The sequence below is a fragment of the Parasteatoda tepidariorum genome, chromosome 3 (assembly GCF_982258835.1).
Source record: "Parasteatoda tepidariorum strain Cologne lab strain chromosome 3, Ptep-v5.0, whole genome shotgun sequence".
In the NCBI taxonomy this organism is placed as follows: domain Eukaryota; kingdom Metazoa; phylum Arthropoda; class Arachnida; order Araneae; family Theridiidae; genus Parasteatoda; species Parasteatoda tepidariorum.
In genome coordinates this window covers 41,327,434-41,345,131 of record NC_141757.1, presented here as the reverse complement: position 1 = coordinate 41,345,131, position 17,698 = coordinate 41,327,434, and the positions used below count along the sequence as shown (strand labels likewise).

The 17,698-nt window shown below is 29.1% G+C and overlaps 1 protein-coding gene across 2 annotated transcripts in view; it reads right to left on the bottom strand.

The window, feature by feature from the left end:
- The window catches only part of LOC107448012 (atrial natriuretic peptide receptor 1), a 573,894-nt gene that overhangs the window by 148,792 nt on the left and 407,404 nt on the right, over positions 1-17,698 (bottom strand). For both annotated transcript variants that reach the window (XM_087159148.1, XM_087159149.1), the window contains exons 5-8: positions 17,083-17,174; positions 12,393-12,531; positions 10,105-10,183; positions 3,360-3,489 (exon numbers count right to left, since the gene is read on the bottom strand). In XM_087159148.1, coding sequence (XP_087015274.1) covers positions 3,360-3,489; positions 10,105-10,183; positions 12,393-12,531; positions 17,083-17,174 — 440 coding nt within the window. The remainder of the gene's footprint in view (positions 1-3,359; positions 3,490-10,104; positions 10,184-12,392; positions 12,532-17,082; positions 17,175-17,698) is intronic.

Sequence of the window (17,698 nt, the reverse complement as noted above, 5' to 3'; positions counted from 1 at the left end):
AATCTGCATTGTATTCAATTTTATTGTTCCAATATTTTACTTTAGGTATTGAAAAGTAAATGTGTTGAATTTACTTTTTTGTTAAATAATGTTTCTTGTATATTTTAACAAATGGATCTTTTTAGGATATTACAATATAATTATGACGAGATAATATAATTACCACTTCTTAATAACCTAATTACTTATTACATTTAATTAAATAAAAACTTCTTATTAACGTTTTCATTAATATTTTCAAATACCAAGTATTTTCCTATTCCTGACTCTTGACTTCTATTCATGTTTTACTTAGAAGTAAAATTTGAGAAAGCACTGTCAAAAATTCCAGATCAAAAAACGGAAAAAAAGAAGTGCTAGCACTTCTTACCGTAGAATCAATTTTTACTGGTGTATGTTGCGGAACATAAAATCTCGTATACCTTAATTTTTACAATAATAATCACCGTAAAATCACTGAATCACTCGAATAAAATAAATATTACTCTAGAAGTTATGTAATAAAACTTATGGTATAATATATAGTCCTTCACAATGATAGCTTAACTTTTTCCAGCCATGAACCATCGCGGTTCTGTTTTATAATATTATTCAAAATTGTGTTTTATTTCCTTTTCTTCTCGGAGCTATAATATTTTTTTCTGAAATGGCAAAATACTGAAAACAGTTATTGCGCAATTTGTGCGACTGTTGTGATTTGAGTATCTCACTATGATCCCGAAGGTCCTTGGTTCGAATCCTGCCGCCAACCAAGGGTAGAAACCTTTCTCAAGGTTTTCTATGCATTTAGCTCAAAAAAGAGTATATGCTGTTTCGATTTTAAATACATGGGGCTTTTAAATTCGACTGTTGTTTATTTCGAAGCTATTTTGACACATTTTTGAGCAAATTTGAGAAAACCCTATTTACATTTTCGAATCAGAAACAAATAAATTATTGTATATTTTGTAGGATTAAACATAATATTAAAAGAGTACACAAAGACTTTATCATGAGTCTAGATTTGCAAAGCGCCGAAGATGCTAATGAGCTTGAAATTGCAACTCTAATGCAAGTCTTTTAAACAATTCAATGTTCTTTAGGTACATTTAGTTTAATTTAAATTCTGAGAACTACCTTTTACTAATTTCCATTAAAAACTTGATAATAAATATTCATATCATGTCTTCAAGTACGATAGCTACACTTTGTTAATTACCATAATTAATCGTACTAATCATATTCTATACAAATTTAAATAATTCTATAAAATTATTCAATTTTAAAATATATCAATTCATTAAATTTAATGTTGTTAGTTACATATTATAGAGAAATCAGTTTTTTTCATTTCTTTAAATTGGCAAAAACAAATCGGGCATGAAGATTTAGTAAAACAAAGATTCTGATAATAAAATATTAGGCTTCAAATAAGAGAAACTTATTTTATGGTGACATTTGAAGTATATTTTGATTAAAGATTTCTATAAACGTCAAAAATAAAATGGCTTGTCATCACCATATAAATGTTCTCTGATAATGGAAAATTTATACATTACACGAAACAATCCCGATATGCAATTTCTGGCTGCATGCCAAAGCACGTTGAAGATTTAACCATTCATTAATGAATGGATCCTATTATCGACCTGATTTATCCTTGACATTTTTTTATATTATTATTTTACTCCACCTAGAACATGTAATTTAAATTAAATTTTTTGAAGCTCGATACAATGTGGAAAATCAATGATGCCGTTGCAATAGTGAAAGGAATATTACTTAAAAAAAAATTAAGAAAAAAAGAAGAATCGAATATTGAGCTATGAAATAGTCTTAGTTCGTATTCCTTTCTATTGATGAATTTATTAACTCATCTAGTTTAATTAAGTGCATCATTCAGAAAATACTCTGTTATGCGTATTTATAATCAGTAAGGAACCGAGCAACAATAATTACCTACTTTTTTAAAAGCAAACTATGTAACGAGGTTTTAAAAATGAGATTCTAAAAAAAATATTTATGAGCTCAAAAAATATGTTTATTCGTTCGCAAAGGAAGCCAAAAAAGGAATTTATACTTGAAAAAAGAACTTAAACTTATGATTTTCAAGGAATAAAATTTGTTTTTCCACATATCATAAAATGGTTTTTCCATTATAAGGATGTTGTCTATGTTATTGGCATACGAACATTGAATATTAAAAAATAAAAATGCTAAAAAGCTCTGACGAATTCAAAAGAGATGAGTGTAGATGAAAGATCCAATAAAGATTATTTAGCTCCAAAGCAGTCTTCAAAAAGGTGAGTTCACCTCACTCCTATGCAACCAGTAAAGCTGATTTTCGCACTATTTTTCTTTTATGGAGCTTGATAACGGTTCATCAGGGTTGTAAATTATGTTATAAAACCGGCTTTTATTCTAATGAAACCCATTTTAACCTTTACACCGGTGATTTGCAATGGTGCAACAGAATGAAAAGTCTTATAATAAAAGTCATACCTTCAGCACTGACGGCATTAATTGGATTTTTACCAGAAAAAATTCTTTTCATTGTGGAAATTACGTTTCAATAAATTGATAGCCAGTGCAGCAAAGTGGTTATCATACTACTTCACTGACAGTAAGAAATAAATAAAACATTCCCTGCTTTATATGTATTTACACGTACATGTTACTGTAAATGACCGAAATTGGTGGTGACTTCCACCGGTGAATGTTGACAATCACATAGTCGCATATCCAAAATATGTAATAGGTCTAGATAAGTGCCACTGCTCGGCATATATTTGCCCGGTATTCCCTACATCAATGTTTTTTAAGGTCAAGTGGCATTGCCAATATGCATTTAACCGGTACTCCGAGCACTGATGTTTCTCCTAATCTATCTTCAGCATATATTAAAATATAAAATTAATCTAATAATATCAACGAATAAATTAATATTAAATCGGATATAGCAAACATTTCGGACGTTCACCAAAGCGTCCACGTGATTGTTGACATTCACCGGTGAAAGTCGACATTCTTTTGATTTTGGTCATTCATGGTGACGTAAATGCTTATATACCCCTTAAATTATAATATCCCCCTTGCGCACTCTGGTTATCCCCCGTATTCTATAAGAGGTTTTGGGTATGATGTTCATAGTGATAGGTTTTGCCGCTGAAAGTTTCTACTGAATCCTTAAAGAAATTATTTATTACAACGGAAAACCGAATGGCATTGTCTGAATGACTTTTTTTTATTTTTCACTTTTGCGTTTAGCCTTATTTATAGAAAAAAAATGCTTATACAAGGAACGTAAGATACAAATTTATAAAATAAATAATATATATTTTGATGTTAATTTAATTAGGTTGAATGTATGAACTGCTTACAGTAAGGCTCAGCCTGGTTAAGCTTAGTCTTGAACCCGGCCTCATTTTCTTCGATACTGCGGTCAATGTAATCTCGTCCCATTTTATTTTCCACGACATCGAAGCCAGCTGTGCTTCTCTTCTGTAGTACCTAGGAGAAATTGTTAAAATAAAACGTTTCATTCACAAATATAGAAAACCAATTAAAGTTTACACAGCATGCATAAAAATTTTACAACATTTGTATGTTGCCTCAATTGTTGCTGAAAGTTAAAGCTGGTTCTTGAAATGATCACAATTAATGTAAGAAATAAAGTTTTTAACTTAAGTTTAATTCCTAACTTCAATTTTTATAATTCAATGAAGTATGCGGATGGTGTAGTTCAGCATGTTATTATTTTCAAGTGACATACGTTTTTTTTCACTAAAATCACAATTTCACTGACTCAGAAAATTTAAGTTTAAGTGAAGTTTTATAATTAATAAAGTAAATTAAGTGTATAAATATAACTTAAATGAAAATAATTTGACAAAACGTAAATAGGAAAATGCCTTTTTGCGTAAAATCGGCGCAACAAAAAATCTAAATTCATTGTTTTTGCTTCATCTTTTATGTAATAGCCACATACTGTAATGAACTAAAAGAGCAGGAATTGTTTTTTTTTTTTTCAAATAATTTTACCTAAGATATATTAATAGAAGACAGTAAAGAAATGGAAAAAAAGCCACCCATAAATCAATGAAATATAATTTTGGAAAATAATATTATCGATGTGCTTGCTAAAATCTATTCCGGTAATGAACACATCATTAACTACAAGGCCAAAAATAAAATTCCTTCTTTCTAGTTATATTTAGTTGTTTGATTTGATTGCAAAATAGACTATAACTTGATGCCAAAATCATACATCTAATAACTTTTAATAATTTTTTTCGTTCAGAAAAGTGATTGAGTACACGTTTTACGTTCGTGATTCCTTACAGAAGTCATATTCATTGGGAAAACTTAAGTGTTTTGAAAAATAATATTTTTTGTTTAACTAAATAAAGTTAATTTGTTTTAATAGGTCTAACTACAATAATATTTATCAAAATAAATTTCAAATTCTATAATTATCTAGTATATTTAAATTCTATGCTATATTATTAATAAAGATAAATAAATCAAAAAATGAGAACAATTTTATTTATGTAATTTACGAGCTACTTCTTCCTAGAAACATGACTCGAGTGTGAGGCATGTTACTGGATCAAGTATTGATCTCTATTAACTCTTTCAAAATTGCTAAAATTGCGAAATCCCTTGATTACGATACTCTGCACATTACGAAGTTTTATAAATACTAATTATTGAATTTTGGAGAAAAAAAAAGAATTATATTTTACAGGAAAATAAAAATATTTGCTTCATTCTTTTTTCTTCATATTTTTCTTTTGCCCTTGATTAAATTGATTGAAGGCGGTATTCGCTTCCTTCACGGAAATACAAATTAAATTTGCAACTGTTAATTAAGAAATTGTGCTACTGGTCAGTGGCTACAAGAAAAAAATAAGGTCTAAACTACCAGAATATGGTTAAATCTGGTTTCTGGTTCTATGGAAGCATCAAAAAGCTTCGTAATATTTAACGGAAAGTTTTGCTAATGTTTTTGCTTAAATTAATCATGAAACATAGTGTTTATCATAAAAATTAACCTGGCATAAAATCAATTTATTAGGCTAAATTTACACTTCAGTTTTGAATTTGTTTTCTAAATGTTTGGTTAAAAGGACTTTAATTTTAAGAATCAGAATTTTCGGTAAACCGTTACCATATAAACAGAAAAATTACTAAGTAAATGGTGTATAACTACCGTATAAGTTGGTTTTATTACTAGAATTTTTTTTCAACCAGAAATGTAATTATTATGCAGTAAGTTAATTTTACCATAATTTCGCTCTCTCCGTATAGTTGTATCATTTTTAACAGTGGCAACTTAAAGAAATTGAAAATTTTAAACAATTTAAAAAAAAATTTTTATTTATAACGTTGGGCCATAATAATTCCATATTTATGAAAAAAATAATAATAAAATGCAAATTTTCTTTACAAAAAAGTGGCTTTCGTGCGGCTGTTGGCAGACAATTTTTTAATTGATACTATTTTATAGTTTGACGCCATATAGACTGTAGCAACCGTTAATTTTGCCCCATAACTGCTAACTATGTAAATATGATTTTTCGAAGCAATATTTATATTAAGCATTACACGTGAAACATGCTTATACTGAACAGACTAGTGTGATGCATGAAATGTTTCACGAAAAATCTTCCAATAATCAAAAGTAAGAAGGTAATACTTTTTTTAACATTTATTTTGAAAGCAATGCAGTTTAATAAATTATAACTTTTTTGCTTTTCAAAACGCAACATAAGACTAAGGATAATCATTTTTTGACAAGGTGTGACATATCTATTAGAATTACCCTAACATCATAAATGAAATTGCAAATTTAAAGAAAAAAAGGAATCAGATTATTTCTGAGTATATCTACTAAAAAGTTAACAAAGAATCTATTATATATGCGATTACAATAACTCTGAACATAATTATAGGGAATTGTCATATCTCTGGATATATTTCAGTGGATTGCCCGACATTTGATTATATTCACAGTCTTATTTCTGACCATATTTACAGTACATTGCTATATCTCGGAATATATTTACAATGTACTCTGCTATCTCTAATTAAATTTACAGTGGATTGTTCTTTGAATATACCGTTTACTGTGTCAGGAATTAGCTTTGTCGAAATAGGACATCTTTACCGGAATTACTTTAACTTCATAAATTAAATAGCAGACGCAAAGGAAAAGAAATGAATCATCTTATTTCTGAGTATATTTACTACAAAGTTATCAAAGAATGTATTTACTGCAGAATTACATTATCTATGAACATATTTATATTGAATTGTCCTACCTCTGAATGAATTCATAGTGGATTGTCCTATATCAATATATATTTCAGTGGGTTGTCCGATCTTTGATTATATTCACCATGGGCTGTCCTATCTTTAAACATATTTGGAGTGGATTGTCATATTTCGGAATACTTTATCAATAGTTTGTCTTAACTCTGAATATATTTACAGTGGATTGATTCTTCTTTGAATATATCGTTTGATAAATGGAATCTATCATTGTTTTTTTTTTTCAGATAAGTAAGCAATATTAAATTTCTTACGGAAAATGATAAACCAAGCATCAATATTCGAGGGTTAATTTAGATACCAGTCAAATAAGCTTCTACGAGAAAAATACACACAATCACTTTATAAAGAAAAAAAGTCAATCTCAGAATGTTTACTCAAAACATTTCTTTTTCATTAAGTGCATTTTGAAATCCATCAAAAAGTAACCACGTATTTATTCTTCAGAAAAATAAAATCAGTAAACGAAAATAAAGCAGAATGTGAGTGAAAACTAAAGTTTCGGAAAAGTAAAATCTCCATTTTCGAAGCAAGTTTCCGCAGACAATAGGAAAAGAATTACTTTTTTGAAATAAAAAAAGAGAGCTTTTAAATTTCTTTCAAAACCCAAGAAAGAAATTTTTTCGAGGAATTTTTTAAAAAATTTATTTTACTTTTTCACAAGCTAAGGAAAACAAGAATCCTTTAGTTCATGCTTATACGGTTATATCAGTTTAAGGAATTTTAATTAACTCGAAAAAGGGAAAAAGAAACATTAAATCCTATTAAACGGATTAGTAGAAATTCGAAAAAGGAAATATTTTGAAGTTGTTTTTTAAAGGATTATATTAACACTGATCGAAAATTAAAAAGAATTTTTAACTCTAAATGAACATACATATTTAACTCTAAATATCTGGAATTCATATTTAACTCTAAAAATCTGGAATACATATTTAACTCTAAATGAATTAAAACCACAACGCTTTGCTCTAAATTCGTAAGCAGTTTTGGGACTGTGTTCAGAAGAAAACTATAAGTAATTAAATATACCATTTAAAAGCTATGTATCTAAAATCAAAATAAATAAAAAAACGTTTTTTCATCTTGTTTCTTTAATTGCATTCTTGTCATCTTTTTACTCTCTTTCGCAGTTATGTTACCGGCAAAAGCCATTTCTTTCAATTCTAAAACAATTTTCTGCCTGCGGTAAAACAGTTTTAAATATCATATTTTTAAGCATTCTGTGTTTGCGATAATTAAAACCACGTCGCTTACTTGTTTTAGAACAGCTTTTTAAGTATTTCGAGGCAATTGCAATTAACTTAACCATCAAAACATTTGTTTTAGAGTTAAATAAACTTGAAATTCTGCATCTCAATAAATTTATGAAGCAAACATTTCTTTTTTATTCATTATTTTTGTTATTTTTAATGATAGCTTAACTAGCATCTATTTAACACTACAGCTGTATTTTGCTTTATTATGTTTTTCAGACTCATGTGATTGCACTCTAAAAAATAAAATTCTCACTTTTGAAGATTTCGCAATCTTCGGATCTGTATTTTGTTAATTTGAGAATTATTTCGTTACGAAATCATGTTATTTGTGACAAAACGTGAACGACGAAAGTGTTTTCTCAAACCGGAATCGCAGTTAATTGGGGAAATTGTTAACTAGAATGAAGACTGAATGCCCGATCGAAAATAAAGGGACGAAACAAAATAACCAAGCTGTATGGTAGTTTAACAGTTGATCTGAAACTAGGAAGATCACTTGCTTGAATTTTGCTTCGAGAACCGTAGTGGCTCAGGGGATAGAGGGCTCACCTTCCACTGAACCGAGTTCGAATACCAGATATGGCTGGTCGATAGGTATCTACACCCGGCTCGCACCGACCACAGTGCTGTTGCAAAATATCCTCAGTAGTAGTCGGATCATGGGTTAGAGTCCTTTAGTCGCCAGGCTAACCGTGGGAGGTTTTCGTTGTTTTCCACTCCATGTAACGCAAATGTGGGTTAGTTTCATCAAAAAGTCCTCCGCGAAGGCAAAGCTACGGAGTTGAATATTGGTAATCTTTAACTCAAAAATTGGGTTGGCTGTTCAACAACGGTCATGAAATATATTAAAATTTCGCTACAACCACGTGTGTAATTTATCTCACTATGCAATTTATCTCACTATGTACGCGTGTGTAATTTATGTTTTAGATGGCATTGATCCATCTCTATGATACGCATCATAAAGTAATTATTATTATTATTATTTTGCAAAAAAGTAGAATGACGAAATATTTGTTTAATTTTGAGGAAATTCGTTTCCTCGGAGAAGAGACGATATTTATTTCAAAATTTTTGCTCAGAGCATATACCAGGAAATGATTTCGCTAAAGACGGAGAAAGTTTCGTGAAATTTGAGCATTCATTTTTCACAGTGAGCGCTTGAACTCTTATATCATCAATTTATTTAAGACGACAAGGGACTTTCAAATGAACGAAAATTCGAAAATTTACTGTAAATTTTCTACTTTTTATATTATTGAAATCTAAGTATTTAGTTGAACATTTTATAACAAAAAGTTTTTGACTTGGAGAAAAATTGACGAAGGAAGGTTTAACTACGCACCTTTGTTTATATTTTCTTGTCTGCAGCTGCTGTATACCCAAACGCGTTTTTGCTTGTTTTAGAAAGTTGTGTCTATTATTTTTAAGTTTTAAAGCATCTAATTATTTAACCAGTTCATAAGATCATATTAATAGTAATTTATGTTTAAAAAAAGGAAATATTTGTTCTAAGGTGGAATTTGCTATAAATAACTAGAAAAAGCCATTTTTCTCAAAATTTCCCTTTAGACAAATTTTTGAATTTCAAATTGTTCATGCGAAATGAAATTTTTTTCCATTGAGCTAAAAATTCGATACTATATATTTCTGTACATCATTAGCATTTTGATGGAAAAGTTTTCTTTAATTAAGTAAGTAGTATTAAATTTATTTGATCTTTTATTACGATCTTATAATTTTTTTTCCGAAAATGCTCGTTCTTGACTGTTTTTTAACTGTTATTTGTTTCATTAGTAAAAAATAGTAGAAGTATTACCAACATTTTTTATATCACCTAATATATAATTTTTTGAAAGAATTACGTCAAAATTTCAAAAGCGAGGAATAATATTAAAAAAAAGTTATATAAATTCCAAATTTTTATTTTTTTTATTTTTAAAACTTTTTAAATCATTTTCTTTAAATTTTGTATCTAAGTTGCTTTTAACATTATAAAATTATACTGAAAATTTCAAACCAATCAACTAATAATTTCTAAAAAAATTTTTGAAACTCCATTTTATGTTTTTGATGTACCAGTTTATCACTACTTCGGACCTCTAGGTGTCGGTTTTCAGTTTCTATTTTCACAGCGCGCAAAAGAAGTTAAAAAATTTTACTTAAAACTGAAAGATGTTTTTCTCTTTTCTATTTTAATAAACTTTTTTATTTTTTGCTTTAGCTACCTGGTAAACGTATACAACATTATTCTTTACAACAAATATGTAAACAAAGGCTTTGCACGAAGAGAAAGCAAAATGTAATTAAACAATTTTAGAAATCAATCTCCATTTTCAAAGTCGGGCAAAAAAATGCTAATTGCGAGTAATGTAGGCAGTAATGCACGTTGTATTGTAAATTATATGTAAATTTGCAAGTTTATATTATTATAATTTTGAAAAACACATAAATCTTACATATAATGACAAGTTCTGTAGCATCAATATTATGGCTGAAATTTTAATTATGATTACTCAAAGATTCAACTTACCTAAACAGAGCTAAAGATCCAACTAACAAAAACACAACTACAACAGCCAGGACAACAGTTGTGAGTTGATTGCTATTATCTAATGAAGTGAAACAGTTATTATTACAAAATGTATTATAATTTTATTTATATATTGAATATATCTAATATACTATTCATGGAAATATTGAATACTTTATGTTAAAGAAACTATTATATTCTTGTATATTAAATACTAAAAATATATGTTTCTCAGTTATTTCGTGAATTTACAGTTTGAAAAATATAAGCCCTGTGAAATATAAATGTAAAAATCATTAAAACTTTCTCCATTTGTGAATTATTTATCAGTAATATACGATCTAAGAGTGATAGTTATATATTTATAACAAAATTGTATAATGGCCGAAATGAAAAACTGACCACCCTGAATAATATTTCATCTAATGATTGGATCTTCACGTTCTAGAATTCAATCTTGATGGTTTGAGAGGGTAAGATCAAATATGCCTATTATTTAGTTCAGGTCGACGACATTACGAAGTTAACGACGACATTACGGAATTACGACGAGTTACGAAATCAAACACATAAACGTAATTTCCATGAATAAACATATAATTTTTTGGTGGATTTGAATTACTGACACCCAAGATATTGGTGGTAGCTTCAATCTCAGAAGTATGGTTCCAATAGTTTGATCAAGAGAGCAGTCCAAAGTTTGGACCCCTTGATCTTAATTTTGCGAATTTTTTTTTTTGAGTTTTTGACTCAATTTTTAAAAATTAAACTTTTTCAAAATTTGATTTCTCAGGAACTATTTGAGTGATTTCTGTCAAATGTTGTATTTTTCCATTTAAAATTACATTCTTTTAAGCGATGTAAGAAATGTATACATTGAAATTTTTTCGACTGTTGTTAAATAAAATAACAAAAAATAATAAATCTTTACTAAAAGTTGCATTTTGCATAAAATTATTTTTAGATAAATAAATTTTATAATTGTGGTGAAAAAAAATTTTTTCAGTTCACTTAAAAAGTTTTGAGATATAGTAAATACGCAAAAAGAAAAATTTACATTAAAGGGTTCAAACTTAGAACCAAATTCCTGATCAAACTAATGGTACCATATTACCCAGATTGCGGCCATTTCCTATATTTTGAGGGTCAGAAATCCAAGAACGTCAAAATAATTATTGTTATACAGAAGTAAGTTCATGTGTCTGATTTCGTAACGGAAAATATTGTCAGCACTCATTAGTTAGCATGCATCTATTTTTACAATTAAGCATTACAAGACAAGAAAAAATTATATACCGTAAATTTTACAGTACTATCAACTGAACCACTGTAATTAAATATAATTCGAAAATTACGATTGTAAATTTTACGGTAAAATGCATTTTACAGGTGTTGAAGTCAGGTTAAAGGTTGCAAGTGCTACTGTGTAAGTATTTTTTACTGCAATTCGATCCTGAATGTCTTACAGTTTGAAAAGATAATCTATACGTTTTAATCTATATAATCTGTAAAAAAATTAATCATATATATACTCCAGCAATATAATGGTACACAAGTTTGTATACCCTATTTATTTTTTTCAGAACTTTTTAACAAAACAAAGTCGAACAAAAAATTTTTTAAATATTATAAAATTCTTACATTATAGAAATCAAAAATGGTTAATCAAGCAAATTTTATGGAAACAAAAATACATAATTCTAATAATAACCTTTTGAAAATACATGCAGTATTAAATAATAAGAGCGCTAAAAATTAGTAGTATTTCCAAAATTATACATGCTATTGTGCGTACTTGCTAATAGAAACATTTTGTTTTATTAATATTTAAAAAGCATTGAAAACCAATTTCTTTCTATGAAAAGACTACACACCCTAATTATAAATGTGAATTCAAGTGAAAAGCAATTTTCTTCGGGATATTTTTGCTCTTATATAAATTGCTTTCGTATCATGTCATATTATATATCGTTAAGTTAATTATATCAGATGGAGTTTGAATTATTAACTTCTGAAGTTTGGGACGGAAATAATAAGCCTATAATTCAGAGAGTCGAGAATTATTTAAATAGGTTCTGTCATTTTGAATTTATACAATCCTTTGCCAACAACCCAATCACCGACTAAGAAGGTTCTCAATTACAAATCGGAATAAAGATTTTCCTGGAACTTTCATCTGTCGCGTCTGGAATATTTTAACATTTTTACGAGCTCTTAGATTTTATCACATCAATAAATATTAAAAATTCAGTATGCTAATTTTAGATTTTTGATGAATTAAAAATTACCTCTTTTGGGACATTTCGAGTTATCAAAGCCACAGGGTGGATTGTCAAGAGGGGGATTTTTCCTTCCTCCGGCCCAGTGGATGGTTTTTCCCGGCTCATCAACCACTTGCTTCTCAGTTCCAATGTAATTGGCTACAACCTATAGGTTTTTTTAAAAAAGAAAAATAAGAGTTTTCGTTTTTTACTAATTTTAAAGTTCATCAAATAAATAATGATGCAAGCATGAAAGGGAGAAGGAACTAGAGTGGAAATTCAAAAACCATATTTAAGTTGTCCCACTGGTTACGAGGCATTTTTTTAAAGGTTCAATTGGAATTGAAATTTTGTTTTGGTAATTAGAGGTCCTAAAATTATTTATTTAAAGTAAAGTTTAAATTTCTATTTTATATTTTTAATCTAAAGGCACACTTGAGTTTAAAAACTACAAATTTTCAATGTCATACTAACAGCTCTACAACAAATTGTAATGAATAAATTTCTAAATAAATTTTCCCTAGATCAAAAATGTGACTACCTGTGTTTATTAAAAAATCCTTAACAAAATTTTAAAAAAAAAGGAAATAAAATAGAACTAAATATATTGCTAAACATCAAATTTTTAAGGAAAAATTATAAATACTCATACTTAAAGCTTAATAAAAACTACAAATTCAAACTTTTTCAATTCAGCTTTTATTTCAAAACAGTGTTAACATTATAACAAAATCTATATTCAAAATTTCCAAGAATTCCATTTCTTCTTGTAATGAGTGTTAGCGTAAAGAAATTTTCTTACAATCAAAGTACTTCAGAAAATGCATTTTAAATACAAGAAAAGTCTGAAATGTAAAAAAATTCTGAATTCTATGAATTCCGATAATATTTCTATGTTATCGGAATTCACCCATTCCGATACATTAGCATAATCTTTACCACGTGCAGCATTATTTTTTCTAGAATGATTTGAACGCTTACGTGCATTCTAGTTTATTACAAAGTTGCTTAGTTTTGTCATAATATTTTTTTTCCTTTTTTTTTCCTTTTTTTTTAAAAAAAAAATTGTTTTTCCTACACTACCCCACTATACGGAAATAGTGGAGACGAAGTTGATAACTTTCTAAGGAGTCATTAATTATAACTCAAAAATGATATCTATTAACTAAAAATGAAATTAATTTGAATCTGCGCCTTATCTAAGAATGAATATTGACATATTTGAATTACAATATTAATTTGTAATAGAACATTTCACTATGAAAAGAAAAAAAAAATGAACGTAAATTATTGCATTTGAAAACCTTTATTCAATTTGACTTAAATTGAAAAATATATTTAACTTTTTTTATTATTCGTTATATGAACTTTAAATGAGTAATGAAATGCAGTCCATGTAGCTACTGGCAATGGACCAGCACACACTTGTGAGAAGAAATAATTACTAGCATAACTATTTCTCCTCTTGAGCTTTGAGAAATTACTCTTTCTGTCCAGAATAATGTTCATATTTTCTTCTAACTTGAACATCGTAATCTCTAGATTTAGAGCCATGGTAGCTTCGTGACTAGAGCGTTCGTCGTCCTATGAGGTGAACCGGGTTCGAATCCCAGCGGAGGCTGGTCGATACGAATTTCACACCCGGCTCATATTGACCATAGTGCTGACATAAAATGTCCTCAGTGGTTGACGGATCATGGGTTAGAGTTCCCTTGCCATCAGGCTAACCATGGGAGGCTTTCGTAGCTTTCCTCTCCATGTAAAACAAATGAAGGTAAGTTCCATGAAAAAGTCCTCCAAGAAGGCAAATTTCTACCACTACTTTATCCAGGAGTTCCCGCGTCCTCTTCTGGGCTCGGTTCAAAATTACAAGGCTACAGAGTTGAAGATAGGTAGTCGTAAACCCTATATTGGGTCGGCTGATCAAAGACAGTTATAAAATATAAAATAATGTCTCGAAATCTAAAAGCAACTTCCACTTTGCCATTATAAAGCAGAACATCGACTTCGTGAAAACTTATACTCTGTTGCAAGTTTAGAAAAAACCATTATCTTTATGGAGAAAGCCTGTTAGCATCTAAGTGCTTGCTAAACGGATGCCAAGCACTAAGTGAAAATGAATATCAACATCGCCAACTCTTGAAATGACGTAGCAGTTAAGTCTTCTGTTTGCTTATGAAAATTATCACGAATTTTATTTCTCTCAGACGAGTTTAATTTTTAAAAGCTTTTATATTGTTTTGAAAGCACAATTATCTAAACAAAACGAAACTATATACAGTTCGAATGATTGCTTAAATCTTTTACCTTGATGATCTTAACGTATTAAACGGAGTATAGCACAAAGTCGTTCTTGAAATTCTGATTCACTTTTTGAATCAAAATTAGTAGAAGTTTTTTTTTTTTTTTAACTTTTTCTCCTAAGGTTTTGGATTAATGTTTTAAATATTTTTTTCGATAAAGATCAATGTTTATCAAGTTATATCATTCTACAGAATCATTCTTATTTGGAATATAAATAGCATCAAATGTTCTAAATTTGTAAAGAATTCATATTTCTTTCATTGGAAGTTAAATGGGACCACTGTGACCATATCCACACTAGTCCAACGCTATGAGTCTGCATCGATCCCAAAAGACATACGTTTATTTATGCCTACAATGCAATAAGAAAAACTAGGAAGCAGTATAGTTTATTGCAACATATAATGTTAACACTTTCTGTTGTAATTTCGAAAATAGAATATGTTGATAATAGAGTGAAGAGAAAATCTGAAAGTTACATTTTATATCTTAAAAACCTTCAGCAAATTTCAACTGAAATATTAACAGAATAATTATGCAACTGCACATATTGTTGCATTAGTGTCGCAAATCAACGATATCTCACAGAGGAAGTTTGATCTATAAGCAATAAAATTATTTAAGATTTCCAATCCAAACCCATGATCACACTGGCACCCTCTCCCCTATATATTGTAAATTAAAAACTTCCATGCACATATTAAGGCCGGTATTTTGCTTTCATGAAGCTTTATTGAACACACAGTGCGCTAAACGATTAAACAGTGCAAAAACGATTAAAAGGAAGAGTACATATTAGGAGTAGCAAATTAATATTCAGGAGAAGGAAAAAATTTTTTAAAATCTGACAATTTAGAATTGAGGAAGGTGGGAGAACGAAAGCTCTTTTTGATTAACAGATGAAGGTTAAAGGTAATTATAAGAATAATTTTTTAAGAAATTCTTTATATTTCTTACGGTGAAAAAACAAGTATTAGTGTTTTGTACCCACCCCATCCTTAATAGCTATTCCCCAGTAATCGAAAACATTTTATCCTCTCAATTTAGTATTACTGTCATCTTCTGATCTACGCACTTCTTTCACTTCAATTTTGAGAGAGATTTAACAAATATATATATTAAAATAATATTATCGTTAATTACCACCAGTAAGAAAATAAATTAAAAAGTATTGATGCCATAAGGATAGTAATAGAAGAACACTTTGCATTTTCATTAAGAAATATATGGTTTCAGAAACAATTTTTTATATAATTAACGGTTAAAAGTTACAAAATAGTTTTGACAGGGGCGAAAAATTCGGTGGCAATTTTTTTATCTAAATTAAAAAACCGTAATAATTTGTTACATGGATACAAGATCAAAACAAGAAGAAAAATGTAGAAATATGTTTATCAGTTTTGAATTTTGAAAAAATAAATGCTTTGAATAAGTTTTGGCCTGGTATTTAGATTTTCAAGTAATAGTATGCAATATTCATAATTTATAGTGTTGAGCGAGTTATGTAACTCATTAATGCGGTGATAATTTAAGAGGACGCCATATCGCGGAAGAAAATGTTCGTCGCAAATTCTATTTCTTCTTCATTATTAATTTAAAATTTAAAGAAAAGCAAAAATAAGTTCAGGCAAACCTGAAGTAGGTCATGAAGTTTCTATCTCTGAAAAAAATACTTCAAAATGCAAACAAGACAAGAAGAGGAGAACTTCCGCGTTGCGTAATCTTAAGTTATTATAATTTATTTTCATAATTTATTTTCATTTGTGCATTTTAAATTTCTCTCTTCGCCATTTGAAACTTTATGGCTTACTCTAGAATTGTCTGAACTCACTTTTTCTACACTTTAAATTTTAATTTAGTAATGAAGGATTAAATTAGTAATGAAAGAGAATTTGTGAGGAAAATTTTCTTCTGCACTGAGGCGTCCTCTTAAGCCACGAAATCAGAGAAAAATGTATGGTCTCCAAAAATTACGATTTCTCTTTTAAAGATTTGAAACTCTTATGACATGGAACGTAGCAGCTAGTGTAAAATAATGTTATAAGAGAGGCTATCCAGAAGATGTATCAAAAATCTAGGTTCCTCGAGGACTCCTTAGCATTCATTCCCTATATCTCTGGAACTAATATCGAGAATCTTACATGATAGAATTACAGATCATTTTTTTCATTTTTTTACGTGAATAAAGTTAACAGATAATTAACTTTCTACCAAATATAAAGTTATACACACGCGTGAGCATAAAAAATTTCCCCAGTACCAAATTTTTCACTACTGTTCTACATCGCGTTCAACTAATCCGATTTCCAGAATCCAGCAATAGATAAAAGTTTCTTTTCTGAACTTGAATAATATGTATCACGGAATCAGTTGAAAATTTATTATGTTAGGAAGGCATCAAATATGTACAAACCTCAAATACTCCTGTCAACGGATTCATGTCAAGAATTGAATAATCAGCATCTCTGTCACCATTTTCATCAATAGTCACTTTACCCGTGATGCCTGATAAACAAAATTCATTGTAGGATTAGCATTAAATAAAATTAAAAAGTTATTAAAGAGTGCTATTTATTAATTTTCTCGTTAGATAAAGTTCACATTTAGCAAAGCGTAAAAATAGAACAATAGCAATTTCCAGCAATTTAACTTGAGATACAGGAGTCTCCTCCAAGGAAACTTCTTCCTTCCTATAAACTACACCGAAGAGCCATTACATTATGACCACCCTCCATCTATTACAATGGGCTCGCCCAGATTTTCATGGTTTCTCGCCCAGGAACAATGTTTTCATGGGGCACATTAGGACCCATAATCCTCATAGAACAATCCCTGACGTCTGTAAGCTACTTGAACATAGTTGCAAACCAGGTTCACCCATTCATGACTACAGTTTTTCCTGCGGGGGATGGTGCTTACCAACAGGATAATGCACCATGTCATAAGGGTCGAATCGTCGAGGAGCATTCCAGTGACTTTCAAGTCATGTCTTGGCCCCCAAATTCACCTGACCTTAATCCAATAGAGCA